This window comes from Cydia fagiglandana, chromosome 8 (genome assembly GCF_963556715.1).
Source record: "Cydia fagiglandana chromosome 8, ilCydFagi1.1, whole genome shotgun sequence".
NCBI lineage: Eukaryota > Metazoa > Arthropoda > Insecta > Lepidoptera > Tortricidae > Cydia > Cydia fagiglandana.
Window position 1 is genome coordinate 11,749,398 of NC_085939.1, and position 19,676 is coordinate 11,769,073.

At 36.3% G+C, this 19,676-nt stretch overlaps 1 protein-coding gene across 2 annotated transcripts in view; it reads left to right on the top strand.

Annotated features, from left to right (window-relative positions):
- The window catches only part of LOC134666788 (protein scalloped), a 68,078-nt gene extending 49,419 nt beyond the window's left edge, over positions 1 to 18,659 (top strand). Inside the window, exons 3-12 of one of the 2 annotated variants that reach the window (XM_063524082.1) lie at positions 6,637 to 6,767; positions 7,624 to 7,753; positions 12,463 to 12,593; positions 12,677 to 12,775; positions 13,617 to 13,657; positions 14,147 to 14,324; positions 15,182 to 15,262; positions 15,813 to 15,979; positions 16,409 to 16,643; positions 17,026 to 18,659. In XM_063524082.1, the coding sequence (XP_063380152.1) occupies positions 6,637 to 6,767; positions 7,624 to 7,753; positions 12,463 to 12,593; positions 12,677 to 12,775; positions 13,617 to 13,657; positions 14,147 to 14,324; positions 15,182 to 15,262; positions 15,813 to 15,979; positions 16,409 to 16,643; positions 17,026 to 17,139 (1,307 nt within the window). In that variant the 3' untranslated portion in view covers positions 17,140 to 18,659. The remainder of the gene's footprint in view (positions 1 to 6,636; positions 6,768 to 7,623; positions 7,754 to 12,462; positions 12,594 to 12,676; positions 12,776 to 13,616; positions 13,658 to 14,146; positions 14,325 to 15,181; positions 15,263 to 15,812; positions 15,980 to 16,408; positions 16,644 to 17,025) is intronic. The other variant, XM_063524083.1, reaches the window with a different exon arrangement.
- The last annotated feature ends 1,017 nt before the right edge of the window (positions 18,660 to 19,676 follow it).

Genomic DNA, 19,676 nt, shown 5'->3' on the forward strand with positions numbered 1-19,676 from the left:
TTTTCAATGTGCCTATACATTATGGCAGAAGCGAAGGAGTCTGACCGGAGCCGGCCGCGTCCGCGAAGAGCCGACCGACTTGCGGCCGGCCGTTCGGTGGGAATCGTACATACGGGTGGTATTCCGCCTATCCAATATTTTTGTCCAATGTTCGAACCCGGGATCTCCAGCTTAGTAGACAGGTTAAGTTACATATGCTATATCAATATACTGTCAGTTACCGGTCTTAATCGTCGATCTTTCCAAATGGAATGAAATTGGAGTTCATTTGCCGCCATTTCTTATCTCTTTAAGTTGCATCGGTGCGATGCGGCCAGTGCAACAGTTCCGCGCTAACGCCTTCGTTTACGCCATAGGTGCAATCTAGCCACGCGTTTTATGAAATGAGTTAGGTTATGGTATGAGTATACATGTTTTTATTTTGTTTTTGTTTTCTCTATCTCTTATACCCACTTCCCGGTTTCCGATTGATCTGAGATTTATGTATACTCTACTTCTTGTACTTCTTCTACTTGCCGTAAAATGTAAAATTGAAATGTAATGATACCACTAATCTGGTTGTACGACGGGTCATAGAAATTCTACAAACTAAGTACATCACTGCAATTAATACAATTTGGGTTCGTTAGAATCGTCTTGGCGACTGGTAAATGACTGTTTTAAGAAAAGTATAGTAAGCGATCATAGTTAGTTTTGTAAATGATATTTTTGACAAAAACGATTAGGTAATGGTACGAATATTAGTTTAGGCCTCGATTAAGGTTATATCAAATATCAAATTCCTACTTTTGTCCTGCTTATTTAAATAACCCTAATAAGAATTAATTTTGTAGGAGTGGTATTTTAAATCAAACAAACGGTTGTCTTAAACATCTTTACATTAATGTATGGAATGAATTCCACAAAAAATGCTACAGATTTTACATATTTGCATTCGATCACTTGACAAATAATGTCCTGTGACATATTACTTTATATTCAACTTTATATTCAAGCAGGCGAGGCGGGCGTACGGGCGTCGGCATACGACATTATTTACATATACGCCGTTGTTCCGGGGCTCATTCATGGCCCGGCTCGCTCAGAGCGCGCTGATTTATCACCTTAATTTCATAAGTATCTCTTTGTTACCATGGCGTCTATATTATATTTGAGTAATATTGCGCCTATAACTCAGACCCAACTAAAGGAGGATACGCCGGAACACTCCCGCCAACGCGGTACTCCCTTATTAAGAAAACTAGTTGAATCTTAGTGGAAAAACAATTGGCTATCCGCTACCCGTAAACAGTTACCCGTTAATGATACCAACGACGTATTTAAATTCGGGAAAATTGATAGTTAATTCGAATAAATAACTAATCGTTGTGGTATATCGTCTGATTCATCTGGCACTAATTCGTCGCTTTGTGTTAGGTACTTACCTATCTTGTGTATTTACATACTAGCATAAAATACATCTCGTAATAAATGTATATTATATACTTATGTCACGGGTAATGTTAGAAGGTTGATTAAACTTTAGTTTACCCGGGTATAACTAGTATTACCCAATGCTTTTGGGTAAAGTCCTAATATTCCAAATTTTATATTAAAGGAAAAAATGGAAAAATTTACGCTTCCGGCAGGATTAAAGAGGATTCAGGAGGATTTAATATAAAATTTGGAATATTGCTCGCAGACGTATCTGCTTGTTAAAAAATTGATTTAAAGTCCTAATACTTAAACAACGTAAAAATAACTTGTACACTTTAAAGTTTATTCTGACGCAATGTACTGCGGATTTTGTTGTTTGTGTAAGGCGTAACAAACAAGCCATATCGATGTCATTGAAGATAATATTTAATTTGTATGAGAAATAGGAAGTGTAAAGACTTCATATTTTTTAAAAGTTATAGAACAAAAGTGTCGCCGTTTGAGGAGTAATACATTTTATATTTAATTAAGTATTTGCTCGTGTTACAGCCCACACCCGGCATATGCTATAACTACAACGACAATAAAGTTTTAATCGCGCGTAATATTGTAAGATTTGTAAGACGAGCTACATTCACCAAGAATATTGCAATCGGAGTCTTAATTCGCAGCTGGCGAAGCGACCGCGATGATTCATTTACTAACTTTAGTAGAGAATGTGTCTTTGCACTCTATTGTTACGTTATAAAGTTGAGAACTACGTGACAATAATAACGTTACGTCTTTACGATCGGTATTATAAATGAAGTTGGCAGAATTCTCTTCGTGACTCGGTAGAGCGCTTATGTTTATTTTTCACTACGTGGTTTCCACACATCTAAAAAACACTGACATCATTGACACTGTAACATCCTAAAATCCAAGTTTAATATTTTTTTATCATTTATTATATTACACTAATTATACGTTATTAGTAAAATTTTGTTAGTTTGTCTATCTTGTTACGAATTTTATTTATTAAAATAACTATACATTTGCCATCTAGAATTTATTCATGTTATCTATTAAATATATATCCTCAATTTACTTTACATACATACAACCCTAAGATGACATAAATACATAAACGTTAGAAGTTAGATTAAATTAATTAAACGTCCACCTTAGTGGCACAAAAGTAGGTAATACCGTCACGGTTTACAGCCATTCTCTAATATAGAGGTTATAAATTGTAATACACTTGTAAGTCTCAAATTTGTGGAGTCTGATCGAGTATTAAGTATTTGTCAAGCGAATAAATAGGTATTCACCAACGTTTAAAAAACATAATAAAATCATAATTTGAGTTGGGAAACAAAGTTAGAAACATTATAGGACCGGCTGATTTGAGCAAAGCGAGTACTGAACGGTCAACCAAAAATTAATTAACATACTTTGGCGCGCAACCCTCGACCGTTGCTCGGACGAGGTGCGGTGGTGCCGCGAGCTCACAGGTGGCTCGGCCCACCCCGCCTGCATAGGCCGGAGGGGTGCCAATATTAACTGGAACGAAAATTATTTTTCCATCATCCCGCTATGCCTATAACCTCTCTTCGCTCGACTAAGTATATTCCTGAAGGGAAATTATTCTAATTGCAGATTCGTAAATCACAGAAAGGGTTGTAATCGAAAACTTATAAAAATTCATGTTCTGTAAAAACACGCTATTTTTATTATAGATTCTAAAGCGGACACGCGATATCAAGGGGCCTACAGTATTAAATTGCCGGAATTATTCTGTTGTTGATATTAAATGCATTCCTATTTTAGAAGTCTCAGATCGCGTGCAACTGCGCCAGGCGCTACTTAAACAGAGGACGGCACATGTATAAATTTTTTGGCCGTTTTCAAGGAATATTGTGCATTTTATTTGCAAATTGGGAGCCTTTCTATTCATGTCGCTCGTACTCGCATATTAGTGCGAGCGAGATGTATAGAAAGTTACGCAGATAGTTACAACGTGGTTACAACCAATAGTAGAGATTATAGACCCTGCGCAAGGTCTATTCTTAGCTCAAAGCTCATTGCATATAGATATTACCAAAAATGAGATCGACAAGACGAGAGGTGACTGTGAAATTAGCTTTACATATTTGTGTTAATTAGAACACGAACACTCACTTTGAAAAATATACGTAAGTAATAGCGAGTGCACGGCATCGGCAGTGACATCAAACTGAGATAAAGTTTTAATCGGTCTCTTGGACTCAAAGCGGTCTTATATAATAAATATAATGCAAAATATCTGAACGTTCATTTAGGTAATTATTTTTTTATAATTAGAAAGGTTTAATAATAGTAATGATATTTAAAAAACGATAATAATAACCAATCTCGGCCACCACGCATTACACTAAACATAACTAAAGTAATCTACTCCTATGCAGAATAGTTTGATCATAACGAGACCCCAGCGCGTTGATACGAGGGTCCCGGTTATTGCTGACACTTGTCATATAAACACAATGCGAGTGGGGGCACCAACGATGCTTTATTATTTTAATTATTGCACGTTCACGATGCGCTCTTTGTTAGACCGCGTCAGAGAGATTGCTTTAATGCGAAGTTGAATTAGTCACTCGTATATGTTTGTTTTCATTCAACTGTAAAACAAAATAAAGTTCTTACACTGTAATCAAGTGTAGCTGTAGTGTTGTTAATTTTAGAAAGTTACGCATGTACATCACGAATGCCTATTATTTACCTAAAATTAGGAATTTGTTTAATAGTTAATTTTTGTAACTCTGCTTTGTTTTAACTTTTAATGTTTTTTGTGCTTACATATTAGTAATTAGTTATACATCCAGCACCTAATTTATTGTTTACGTATCAAAGTATAAATTACTATTAAATTAATTCACTCTTGGTAAAAAAATCGAATGGTAGCCGTCAAGTCATCAGAAAGCCTTTAAAACATACATTTTCTCAAAAAATTTATTGACATAAACGAGTGCTTGAAAAAATAAAACACCGATAAGCGTCTTAAAATCATAAATAAATAAATAAAATATAATATGCAACAATAATGCATATCTACACATAGGCATACTCTATGTCTTTACTTTTTTTTTACGACCGACCAATTAAAAGCTAAGATACGAGTATAGTATACAGCTCTTAAGGGGCCCACTGATTGCCAGTCCGCCGGACGGTATCGGCCTGTCAGTAAGAACAAAATTTTGACAGCTACGAACAACTGACAGGCCGATACCGTCCGGCGGACTGTTAATCAGTGGGCCCCTTTACGTCATTGAATACTGAAAATTATAGTGAAATTCCCAAAGCATTTTTTTTTCGTCACGTTCATATTAAAACTAAACACGAGTAAATGCAGTTTAGCTGTAATATAATATGAAATATAAATATTTTACGGAACTGTTTTTCCTATTTTGCGATTAAAACAGACTAAAAGTTAACAATGTATGTTAACTTTTGATCTGACATTAAATTATTTTAATAATAACGAGATTTGTGCGCAATGTAATGATGTTACTCGTATACTAAAACGCATATAAATTCGTTTTAGTATAACAGCACAATGCACGAAGCGAGTTTGCTTTTAACGATATGTTTTGTCAACAGCTGCGGTTTGTTGACGCGACATGGGATTACTTGTAAATCAACGTAGATCGGGGTTAACTAAAGTTAGAAATGAAATTCTTCGTAGGCAAATATTTCATAGTGTAGCGGCGCGATTCGGGAAATGAAATAGAGATGTACTAGATAAGATATAGTAAAGATATGTGACGTTCCACGGCAAAAGGTACCATTGCCCCGACTGAATATTGGAGCGGCGTTAATAATAAGCGTAAGCGCCAGCCGCCATAAGGTACCTTTTCCGTGGAACGTCACATATCTTTACTATTTCATATCTAGTGAATATCTAACGGCGCGATATCTTAAAGTTCGAATCGCGCCGTAGGTAGATAACCCAAGGAGTAGGATACAGAAATTTTACAAGATTTAATGCAGTGAAAAAAAAGACAACTACAACATTACTAAACTAAACAATATTACGAGTACATATAATACCTTCATTATACGCATACGCACGTAATACGCATAGATTATATTTACTTATTTAGTGTAATAAAATCTAAATGAAAAACTGCGAATACTTTCGCTATCACCGTGTCAGCGTCTTTCATGGATTTTCACCTTAAGAGTGACATTCCATTTCCAACTGCAGCTGCAATACTGTTCATTTTACTATGGAAACGCGTCGCTGTCATTGTCAATTTCCATAGAAAATGAACAGTATTGCAGCTGCAGTTGGAAATGGAATGTCACCTTAACGCATCGCGGAGGGCGGGCGGCCGCATACTTTACTCTCTCCACTCCCGTTCTTCATAACGAAATTCTCCATTTTGATATTTTTATATTATATTTATAAACATCTCGTACCTGCATATTTCTACCAGTAAATATGAAAATTTTTCGAATGCCTACGAGCTTGGCTCTTGGATCTTGAGGGAACAAAGCTTCTTCGGTATTGAGATATTACGGAGTTCGGAACGCCTCGACTTCACTTTTATGTATTTTATTGTGTTAAATATTTTCGGATTTCTTTTGCGACTTACGAGTACTTTTTTACGTTTTTAACTATTCACTCATAAATTATACAAACAGGAAAGTAAAAGATTAAATTGTTGTCAATTGACGTACTACCAATGCAAAGTAACCACAATAGGTACAAAATGGAAGTTTACAGTGTGAGCATCCGAAACGGTAAACAAACAAATCGTCTGACGTAAGAGGCTCAAGAGACGCTGGCACAAGCCATTATAAGTCGACCCTTCATGATTTAAGAATAATGTAAGAAGTGTTGCGATTACTACGTAAAAGGTGAAGTTCTGAAATTTTAAAAAGCGCGTTTATTAGCACACACTGATGTTACGCTAGTAACATTAGTTTTAACAACCTGTTTATCTGTCGCTAGCTTATTAAATTATTTATTGATAACTTTTATAAGATAAACGATATAAGTAATATGATTTATACTTACAGCAAAACCTCGACGGTTTTTTTTTTCAAGTAGATATAACGAACTTATTGTAGCTTGTTAATAAAGCGTCGCTGCTACGACTATGTATAAGAATCGTTCATATATGAAAAACTGATAAATACCTTGCTTTTGTAAAAAAACAATATTTTATAAAGATATCTTGTGCTTTGTTTCAGCGAGCGGCGCGCTCGCAGCCGGCACCATTGCGTCTCCGTGGAGCACGGCGGCCGGCGCGCCCGACACCAACGGATCGGGCGGCGCCGATGCCAAGCACCTCGACGTTGGCGACGCGAGCGACGATGAAAAGGTACAAATCCAGGATATCAGCGAGCGCTATGAGCTATTTTAATACCTAAAAGCCACACTAGCTAAGGACGCGGACTGGACGCGCTCGAGCGCAATGTATACTTGCGTCCATGCTGCGGCGTAAGAGGCTAATAATTTTTAATACTACATTTGACCATTGATAATAATGATATCTATAAATTTTCAGAATTTTGTTATTTATACAGTAAATTACCTTCTTGGTACGGAAGCTTGAAAATAGCGGCCGTTAAATCGATAATCGTAATTTTAGTGTAATATGTTGTGAGGTCACGAATGCCAACATCATCGCGGAATAGAATATATGAAGTCAATATTACGTTTCTTTGGCGTAAGTAATAGAAATAAATAATAAAAGCTGTACATACTTATCTCTGAAAGTTTGAGAGCCTGCAAATTCACGCCAGGCTCGATGTTTTATTTAATTTGAGAAGATTAACCTCAATACCAGCTTTTAATAGTTATTTAATTGTTAAATTTGACTAGTTAAATCAAATTGATTAAGTAATCCTAGGTAATAATGAAGCATCGTATGTAGGCCAATATTAACTCGCCGTTTAGAATAAACCAGAAACTACGTTTCGAGTGGTTTCAAGGAACCATGATTCACGATGTTTTCGTTGGTTGGGCCGAGTCGAAGGCAAAATGTTATTTTTATTTTCTTTTGAGAATAGAGGCAAGCCATTAATTACAATGACGCACTCTGCCTTGCCGCGCGTCTGAATATGTTAGCAATATCGACAGACATACGGTCGTATGTCTGGTCCATATATTAAAGCCGATTTCGTAATATCACGATAGGACATATTTTTAACACATTGTTTATACTCTTTACCCAGGACTTGTCAGCAGCTGATGCGGAGGGTGTATGGAGTCCCGACATCGAGCAAAGTTTTCAAGAAGCACTCGCCATTTACCCCCCATGTGGAAGACGCAAGATTATTCTCTCGGATGAGGGCAAGATGTACGGTGAGTCCGGACATGCTAGAGGAATTTCGCAATTTTATTGGTGCATCCGAACCGTAGAGTTATCTACAGCTACCCTAAGTATCATCCCTCCCTCGTTTCTCATTCGTAATAGAGGTTTCGCAATACATTAAACGCTTCTCATACCCAAAATGCCATTATAATGCGATATCAAGGCCGTTTCGCCCAAAGTGAACAATGGGTATGGCACGAGACAAAAGCCAAGGTATTGATGTCAGCCGACAAAGCGGTTTGCTCAAAAAGATTCCGCGGAAAGACGTGCACATACAATTATTATCTCTTTGATTGGACCACGTCTTCAATTCGAGGAAGCTGAATGTCGAAGTCAGGTGGCCTCCATCATTTCTAACGATTCCGATTCGGAAGACATTTTCCATTAATTTTTCACGTGATAACAACGTGCAAGATTTTTAACAATTTAAGTGTAGAATGTAGATACATACATACCTAATTACATATTTACCGAGTTAATTTAACAAAACCATACCAATCACCAAATCATCATAATATTAAATGATTTAAGACTTAATTTAAATCTTAAAAACAGACGCTCTCTTCTCAAATTGCAAAGACTAGGGTGAATTTTTTCACGTTACAATGTTAACTTAGGAAGCTCGTTAACAAGACGTGACGATCGCCACTTAAAACCTTTCCTCCCTTCAGTAAATTAAATGTAAAAAAGTCTGCTTTGAATGTACGTAAGATATCAGTTACCTACATAAATTAAAAACATATTTAACGTTTTTCTCAATAAATCTCATTACAACAGTGATTGCAAGGGAGCAGCGCAGTACTTCTTTGACAACACAGTGTCGCGAACAATATAGAACGCGATTGACGTAGAACAATTAAAGGCAGCCACTGCCATTACACCGCCGGACGCACATTAAGTCGCGCCAACATTACGTCCTGGTTTTAATTAAAGGACTGCCCGCTCAGTGCCGTCGCGGGGCCAAATGGAATTGCTAAACAAATTTGCCACAGAGACGATGTGTCCACCTTAAGTGATTTAATAGACGGAATGAAATGCAATGTTTATCACTAAACCCCAGAACAAAGTTATTATGGCCGGTTTGGTTTTTCTATTGCTTTTTGAGAATGGAGGTAAATGCTAGCTTATTTATTAAGAAACGTATGGTCAGTAATATAAAGAAAAATAATTATGTAACTCTGAAGGTTTGCGCATATTACAAAACAAATTAAATAAATGTAATTTGGACTTGTCCCTAGTAATTTGAAAGAGCGTGTTGTATAATAATTGCGGACGCGCGTCGTCCGGACGATATATGACCACATTACTCGTGGACGTGTCCGCCCGAGCTTAATCTAGCGCTCTAAAAGTGCGTCACCCTTGTCCGGGCTTGTTTCTGCACCCACACCCTCGCCCTTATTCTCATCGATGGAGGTACAAATCTTATCATCTATTCACTAAGATGTACGAAAACGAGTATTATTTTGTACAAGCGAGAGACGTTTGATTTGACGTTCTACGCTACTGTGTTCTATTGGTTCCTACTTGTATAAAAGTTGACAACTGTATAACACAAACTTATTATCTGAGAGTTACTCTTAGTAGGAAAGTTACGTTATGGATCGACATATATACCGACTCGCTGCATGTTGGGGTAAGTCAGGCGAAGCTCAGATGGTGCGTTATGTAGTTAGGAACAGTTTGCGTACTACGCCAGTACTCTGGCATCACTGCTTGCACGTTCGTGAGTTAAGACATTCAAAACCGCTCAATATCCTGGGAGTATGAAAGTTTCGTCGGCGCACGGTTTCACGTGGTCCGGGGGGCGGAGGGCGAGGGGTTAGCCGGGAGGGCTAAACTATGCGAAGAATGCGCAATTAGTGAGCGAGCGAGCGTGTAAGGGGCCCGGCCGCGCCGCTAGGCGGCGAACGCAGTAAGAAAATATAAAGAAGGGGCGGGCCGCCCGCGCCCGTTGTTTAGCGCCCCGCCCGCCTTTGGGCATAACTCCCGATTGTCTCTTGAGAAATCCTCCTTAGACCCATCGCAACTCAACCCTTCCCGCGAGGATTTGCTTCGCATAGCTTCTGTTTGGGTCAGCGTGAAATTTGACTTCGACGCCCGTATTTCAGTACAAACTCTCAATACTTATTTTCCCTATTGAATATTTTATTGAAGGAAAGCTCATGCAGAAAACAATCGCGAAACCACTTTTTAAATAAGACGTTAATGTGTTTCTGATGGATCTCCAATATCTATTACGGAATAAATAACGGCTATGAAAGTTAATAACGATACTGATTAGAAAAAAAGCAGAGAGCTTAAATTGTCAAATGACTTATGACTCAATTAGAAACGCGGCAGAAGACACGATTATTATTGGGAAACAGTACATTTTCTCAGACTTAATATTCATAGGTAGAGCGCACACGCACGATTTCATCCGCGCGAAGTGCGCGAGAGCGTGGCCGCGTCGCGCTGGCAATGGACCAAATTAGCCAACTAACGAAGTAATAAATAATGATCTCTTGTTTTTTCTATTCACTGTGGAATAGAAACGTTTCGAGTTGATCCTTCTGCACGAGAGTATTTATAGAGGGATGCACACGACGTTTCGGGTGAAAGCACTCTTAATGCCCGATTCGCGGGCCGGGATCTCACTAAGTGGAAGTTACACTTACAACGAATAACATACGGCGTGTTTATTCTCCTTACTAATTCGTGTTAATAGCAATTTGTTAGAGTAGCCCTGCATACTAATTTTAGCTTAACACCCGCCGTGAACATTTTATGATGGTGCCATAATTTCGTAGTAATTTCAAGAATGTTTGCTTTAATAGACATTGTAAAACTTTGTTTAATTCTATAAATGGGCCTGAAGTTGAGATGCTTAATTTATAAAATACTTACAAATACTTACATACTTATCATAGAACATTAAATGGTGTTGTCTCCGATTATTCAAAACCTACATAAATATATAATCATTGTTGCAAAAAATAAATAAAGAAGAATTTCTAAATATTTTTACTGGTACAGTCAGCAGCAGAAGTTGCTAAACGGGCGAGGTGTTCATAATTATCTTGACGCGCTCTTATTCCTTTAACAATAAAGTCGTGTCAAGATTATTTTCTGCTGACTGTACTAGTATAAAGAAACACAATTAAATTTATTTTGTAATTTTACGCATTTTATTTCAGTAATAATTAAACTGGATATTTTTCATCATAACTGACCGTCAAAGTTAACCGCACCAATTTCGGCACATATGTATTCCATGTTCTATTCGCCTCAACGAGCCAGCAAGGGGTTAATTAAATTCGCACCAGCCGCCTCTCGTCGCCGTCGCATTCCCCGAATTCAATGAGATTTCAATTTACTTTGGCCCGTGCGAGTCTGCCTTTATATTGTCCATGAATTAATACACTATTGTCCAAATTAAAACTGTGACCCGAGGTTACATGTCAGATTTCAGTGTCAATTGTTTGAATGTGGATTAATGAGTTCGTTATTATTTTCCTAACATGTGACATTAGGTATAAAATATTAGATAAGTACTCGTATATAAATTGATAAAACATAGAACGTAAATTTGAATATCGGTGATAAGATAGTTAAAGCGGAGTTCAATAGGAATGGCAAATAATGTAAACTAAAGTGACCTCTAATACTTTTATTGAAATATTAATAATCTTATTAATTAACACAAAATTATTTTAACTAGGTAATAGTTGATAAACATAAATGATTTAAGTATACATATACACTGTTGATAAAATCATGGTTGTGCTTAAAAAGTAAGTACGAAATTACGAAGTACATAGAGTAAATTGGTTTGTTTTTATTGGCAATTTCTATTGAACTCTACTTTAGGTAATGATACTAATGATTCAATGAAGTTAATTGCTAGTTAACTATATCAGTATTATCGTTTTTGTATTACCTATACATTCGATTCTTTATGATAAATTCCGTGCCCTGGGAAGTGTCCGTCGGTCTACCCGTCTAGCTATCTGTCAACGAGATGTATCTCAAAAATCTCTTCATGTAGACAGTAGTAGATATTTTCACAGATACTTAATTACACCGGTAAAGCATCAAAAAATAAAATAATAAATATAAACGGAAGCTCATAAAATAACGTGATAATTCGATTTTGAGGCCTGTCGGTCAACCAGCTAGATAGTTAACATTTACATTGACTTTTTAGCGTTTTATTATTAACAACAAATAAAAATAAAATATGAACAAGGAATGGAAATGTTCCATACAAAATAGGAAGTTCCCTTACTCTAACACAATTTAAATTGTTATATAAACCCTCAATTAAAATAAACGAATTCCGTGGCCTCGCTTTTAGTCAAACCTCCCTGCATTCCAGCCCGACTACAGTTTCAATGATTGAAAATAGCTATTCAAAATATTTTGAAAATTGTTTCATAACGGATCGACTGCGAGGCTGCGCCGGCATTGCATTGTACAGTATGCGTTTTAACTGTTCAGCTATGCGAGATATTTCACGGGTTATTTCAATTGGCGTAACTCGTATTAATAACAGAAATCGAAAATAAAAGCTTGGTTCATTCCGATATTTCATTGATATATAGTATATATTAGTCCAATACAAAATCTATTTTTATTAACATGTTTTCATAAGACAGTAGCTAATTAGAATGATTAATGAAACTACGGATAATAAATGCAAATTTTAATTAATTTTCAGGACGAAATGAGCTGATAGCGAGATATATAAAATTAAGAACAGGAAAAACACGCACAAGAAAACAGGTGTCATCACATATACAGGTGCTAGCTAGGCGGAAACTTCGTGAAATACAGGCTAAACTTAAAGTGGTAAGTAGTATGTTTTAAAATGTAGAATGTATTTGTGTACATTAAGTCTGATGACTATTTTAATGGAATATAACGACGTTCAGGATGGTGGTATGATGAAAGAAAAGGCCATGCAGTCAATGAGCTCCCTCTCTAGCGCACAGATCGTGGCGGGCCTGCCACATCCAGCGTACCATCATACGGTACTGGGCTTGCAAAAGGCATGCCATGCCTGTTGTGTTATACGGCAAATTTAATGAGCATTTTAGAGCGGGTTGCACCATGCACAATCACAGCTGAATTACGTATAATATATTATATAACGCTAGCAGCTGCCATCTCGTATAAAACCGTAAAAAAACTATAATAAAAATTGATTATTAATTAAAATTACAAACGGTTTGGTGCAACTGGCCCTTAAACATGTAGCTTTATAAATTCGGAATATTAATCCCATGTGCACGTGTTTCAAAGATTATTTGATTTATTGAACGTTCATATAACAATAATGCTTTTCGCCGTAATTATTAAAACGTAAGATATAATTGAGTCCGCAATCATACCACGATATAATCAATTCTAAAGCTACTAATAACAGACTTTAATAATTTGTCACTCTGTCCCTCTCCTTCTAACGAGCGCTGTCCCGGCATTTTGCCACGGGTACATAGTTCACTGAGGAAGCTAGGGGTAATAATCTCTCACTGTAAAGGAGAAAACATGACGCTTAGCAGTGTGTAGTTTTTGTTGCTATTAAGTGTCCACTAACAATAATAATATTCGAAAATGAAATAGAATCTTAATTACCTACATTTATTTGGTTCGGCCAAATACCTAAATAATAAATCTTAATTAAAAATTGGTCCATTATCTACGTATTTTTAATATTAATTTTATTATCCAATATTTCCAATTAGCCAACGATTGTACGCTTTATTAGAAATAACATGTTCGGCTGAACATAACATAGATTAAAAAGCCTGTTTTATTTCACTAATGTATCAAGACCATATACGTTAAATAGAAATTTGTTTAATGTTTCAGCAATTTTGGCAACCAGGATTACAAGCTGGAACTTCACAAGAGTAAGTATTAAAATTTAAATTTATTACAATTTAGGTATAATATATTTGATATTTTTTTCTTTCGATTTTTGTTTCGTCTTTTTTATTAAGAAAATATCTATTAAAATCCAAAAGTAACGGCTACCTGGTTAATGGTTATGGTAACGGTATAGCTCAACAAGTATAGTATACTATATACCTACCCTTAGATATTTGTAAAACCATGGCTAGCTAAGCCCCATCCTGGCAAAATAAATGCTTCAACAACACTACCATTCTAATAATTATGAGATCATCAGCAGCATGTTTTTTTCCTCCATACCTCTCTGTCATTTGTCATGTCATCATTCACCTGTTTTCTTTTATCATCTCTCACACAGTCCATCAACCGTTTCCTTTCCTCTTACATCCCTTCACATTCATTCCTAATATACCTTCCGCGTCCCATGGCTTTCATACCTCCGCGTGAGATATAACTTGAGAATAATACCTGACGAACGTCCATTCCAGCGTGAAGCCGTTCCCGGGTGCTGGTTACAAGGGCGTGCCTGGCGTCGGCAGCGTCGGCGTCCCGGGCGGCACCGACGTGGCGCCGCCGCCGCCCTGGGAAGGCCGCGCCATCGCCACGCACAAGCTGCGGCTCGTAGAGTTCTCGGCCTTCGTGGAACACCCCAGGGACCCGGATACGGTTGGTTACAAATAAAGCTACTAGACTAAGCGAAGCAATGAGGCAATTATAGCCCTACCACTTAAGCCGGTGAGATACTTTTGTGGTGGTTAGTAAGAGGTGGCTCATTTGCGACTAGGAATTTACTTACATAGTAATCTAAGTCTATCAAAATCTTACCGTAGCCGTTATTCAACCACAATAACTAGTCACAAAATGTGTCGGTTAAGTAGCAAAACTTTAGCTGAGAATGTATTTAAGCTGAAAAAGTTGGAACTTCGTGCAAAACACAATAATTACGTTGAAAAGCGAAGCGTTAAGCCAACCAATTGCAAGGATTTTGAATCGTTGACTGCCACAGAGTCAACATAATTTACAAAACTTAAATTCTTCAATAGGCTTTATTCAAGTAGGCCTAGCAACAAGCTTTTTTGAATAGTCCTTTAGGTACATATTATGTATATATTATCAAAAGTTTGGCCAACTTAGAACATTTAAGGAACCTAAACTTCGTTAGTGATGTCTGTAAATTTGAGTAAAATTTAATTCAATCAAATAACTACGAACTAATTAGAAACTACTTAGACTATGTATTTCCATTGAAATGCGCCTTCAGACCAACTTCAGACTAAAAAGTAGAGCAGCGCTTGCATACCATACTACCAAATCAAGATTCAATTTTTAATTCGAATGTCGTTCTTGAGATCGTCTGATATGATCTAAGTATAGCTGTAGATCGATTACATGCAATACTTAGAATTAATCAAAAAACTTCGTTAGTTATCTTTTCGGCTATTATACCTATATATTTCAGTTAATGGTCACTCAAAATTAGTACAGTAATAAATTAACACGCGATTCGTTTTACCCCTTTACAGTATCCGCCGAGTACAACGCTATCACAACATCTATTCGTTCACATAGGTGGTTCAGTTACATACGCCGATCCACTATTAGAGGTGAGTAATCCTGATTACATTATACATATATTGTTGTTCTATTGTTTTTCCTATATCACTTGTTTATTTCATTCAAAGAATTTCAAGAATTAAAGTAAATTTTATAAATCTATATAGGATAGAATAATTGACCGAGCGAGCGAAGTGAAGTTGAAAAACTTATTTACATTTTTGGGGCACGCCTGTCAGTTCTGCTAGCTAGCTAACAATATAAAATTCTTTGCTCCACAATAACTTAAATCGTTTTTTCTGATTTTTATAAAATTTGGTACGATTATTAAGTTTATTACATGAGCATGCTCACTCCACATGTAACAAAAATAAATGAAGCATAAATCAACGTGTGGCACACCATTCGATAGGTATCTATTTAAAAATAATATACACAATCATTCCGAATGTCCAAAATTATGCTTTTTAACGTATGAAGGAACCCTGTATTGTGCCCTGCTGCACTTCGCCGGTTTTTTTTAATGGGGAATGTTCGGGATGATTTATGGTATAAATAAATGGACGGTAATGGATAGTAATAAGTAAAATTTGTTTTCAGTCGGTAGATGTACAACAAATAAATGACAAGTTCCCTGAAAAGAAAGGCGGCTTGAAAGAACTCTACGAGAAGGGACCTCGGAACGCTTTCTTCTTGGTCAAGTTCTGGGCGGATCTAAACACAAATAATTTAGACGACCCCGGAGCATTTTATGGTGTTACTAGTGTGTAAGTATACCTGTCAACTTGTAAACTTCGATTTAATATCTGAATTTTATTCGCTTTTATTTCACTATAGTGAGAATGTCAAAATGTGATTTAGCTAACCATTTACTTGTGTTTATCTTTCGTATGAAAGATTATTAGAAACAATGGTGTTATGGAACTAAGTAGAAAGATGATAATACATATTTAGTGATAATTTTAAGGCAAATCGTATTTTATATTTGTAAAATGACGTACGATTAGAAAACCTATTATTTACTTAACTAAGAAGAGAAGTTACAATATAATTCGATTCAATATGTATTAAAAAATAATGAACATAAGTACCTATACGAATTATTTAAAACAGTCATGATTTAAGTGTTTTACCTGCAGATTCATGTAAAATAACAACAACACAAACTATAATTAAACGTCTATCTATATTTCCAGGTATGAAAGCAACGAAAACATGACCATCACGTGTAGCACAAAAGTGTGTTCATTCGGGAAGCAAGTAGTCGAAAAAGTGGAGACGGAGTACGCTCGGTTCGAGGGGGGGAGGTTCGTGTACCGCATCCACCGCTCGCCGATGTGCGAGTACATGGTCAACTTCATACACAAGCTCAAGCACCTACCTGAGAAATACATGATGAATAGCGTGTTAGAGAACTTCACTATTCTTCAGGTAACAATTGAAATTATCTTAGAAAAAGAAATGAGTCAAAAATTTAATGTTTAATACGATTTTTTATCTCTGACTGTACTTTTCTTTCAACAGCCAATAGTCATTGACACAATTCTGACAATCCCAAAAACGAGGCTGTCTTGTTTTATCGCAGAGTCCCATAATGTTGCATTTTCACCCAACATACATAAATATTTTGAAAGCTTCAAGAAACCCGATATTCCAGGCTCAAAAGTGGTGCAGTTTCCACCACCAGCCCCTTAAATCTTCCTCTTAAAATTCCCATTCATTCGTCGTTGAAAATATTAAACACTTTCCACAAATTTGAACCATTTACTTTGACCTTGCAATTTGCCTACATCATGTTTACTTTTGTCCACAGGTGGTGTCAAATAGAGATACTCAAGAGACATTGTTATGTGCCGCGTTTGTGTTTGAAGTGTCGAACAGTGAACATGGCGCGCAGCACCACATCTACAGGCTCGTGAAAGACTGAACCACGCACCCATCCCTCCTTCCCTCCGCCTGTCCGTAGCTATCATTCCTTCGGCACACCAACTTCTAAATATGGACCTCACAAATCACCAATACAAAGGTCTAAGTGCTTCTCTCTGACAAAATCAATTTGTTACATAAAACATAGAGTCGGCTACGAAACTGTAGTTATTAACTAGAGTGAAAAATAGTAAAACTATGTGGCCCGAGCTGGACTTGAACACGAAGCCCGCCTTTGCGAATTTTCCAATCGCTCTGTTTATACTACGCCTAAGAAACGTCTGCTATTAACTAATTTTTAATATAAGCGAATAAAATGAAGCCATTGGAGAATTACTTCCACAAGAAAAGCTCAAGAATACATAATAATAAGAATACAGAATCACTTTTTCTACAATAGTCCCAATGCCTGCTGCGACCGGTTCATGGGTGTCTATTGTTGCGCCTGTGAGTGGGTTCCAGCAGGCGTTCTACATGACATTAAAGCTCTCCAAAGGGCCTCTACGTGTTGGATCTGTATCCCCACGCAAGCCTATCAAAAGACCGGGATGTATAGGCCCGTGAAATCCAGAAAGAATACAGAAAGATATTTGCTGAGTTAATTATTATTATTACAAAATTGGTCCTTTATTTCTTGAGGTATATAGGTGTATACGCTGAATGCACTATGCACTGCTTTCAAAGGGTTGTATGGCCCAACTGGGACTTGAACCCGCTACATTGGCTTTACTGGAACTAATTACTCTTTACCAATACTCGACCTATCTCTGAAATACGACCTATCTCTGAAATTCTGTGGCGATAGCAGAGAGATAGCTCGATTAGTTACGAACATTGGCTCTGATGAAGACAGAGTTGTGGGTTCGATCTGATTCTCGGACCACATAGTTGTTATTATTTTCCACTTTTATAAAACTTTATATCATTTGACAGATCTAGAAGAAAATATATCCGTAATTTGATAGTGTTGCAATCGTAACATAGTAAATTGTGATCTGAAAATAACGCTACAATATTTTTGTAACTAAATGTTTATTGTATAGCTCAATTTAAATAATTATATTTTAATGTTTCGGTACTCTCTTTGTTCATTTAGGTAGTCGCAACATCACGTTTGGCGTCTTATTAAGATGATCTTTTCAAGTTTTAATTGTAAATAGTGTTAGAGTGGCTACTTCCACACATTCGCCACTTTATATTAAAATTGCAACATTACTGCTTATACTATTTACAATAAAAACGGGAATTGACTCGTCAAGCGTTATAATAAAACAGACATTTTTCCTATAAATCAAAATAATTTCAACAAATTACTTAATTTCCCTTGGGTCTCAAAACCATATGTCAAGAGTAATATAAATATTTTACATAATTCTTAAAATTTAATACAATATCGTTCAGTAGACGCGTGTAAAATAATATCAAATAAGAAGATAGAATTGAATACACACAGTGCCTCTATAATTATGTTACATTAACATAAATTACTTGAGCATATTTAGTCTTTTCACTGTGTTTAATAACGTATGCAAAAATTTATGGAAAATATATTAGAACAGTGGAAAGATTAAAACTTAGTGTAGGATACCATGAATCATTCATAGGTTTCATATGTAAGAATTATTAAGAAGTGTCTAGTAAATTAAAGACAAAAAGTTTTAACCAGTTGTTAAGCACTGTTGTGGTACAATGTTGTGTTGATTAAAATAACCGATACGTTAAATCAACCTAAATGTGGCGAATGATGTTCTATTTATCTTTTTTTTTTTCACTAACCTGATGAATATTCTGTTATTTAGTTTCTTAAGCAAATGCCTTTTCAAACGAGAGAAATCAAATGCTCTTAAAATGCAATAGCTTAGGCGTAGACTTTTACCCCTTACCTACCATTTTTTTCCGAGCATAGGTTTTTCATACAATATGACCGTCTGTTTTCTATAACTTCTACAATTTCATTTCCTTTCTCCAGTAAGTAAGCTCATATTTGTGAATTGTTTTTTGCTTGCCACATTCAATCTTTATCGGATCGATAAATTACACACAGTCAATATATTCGTGATTTATATTGAAAGACGCGTCGTCAACTTTTATTATATATTTTTTGAAATATCTGAGATCTTCTATTATGTATAACTTTATCTTTCCATGCATGATCAGTTGATCACTTTGGATACTTTGATATCGGAGCACGAATCCCCTGGCAGCTAGGTTGAAAGCAACTATATCATATTAGCACCCACTTCCAGTGAGATTATGTCCAAACAATTATTTTCTGTCTAATTTACCGCGCAGTAACCTAGGCATCTCGCTTTCAACTCTCAAAGTACAAATAAGTATTGACACGTTACTCGAAACAACCTGCCGATTATACAATAAGTATTTAAGGTAGAAGTACTAGGGCTCGACGCTGCACTAGTATTCGACATGGGCACTTTATGTCAAAGTGACAAGGATTAAATTTGAATATAGAAAAATCTTCGCCGTTCAAATTTAACCCATATTACTTTGACATAAAGTGCCCATGTCGAATACTAGTGC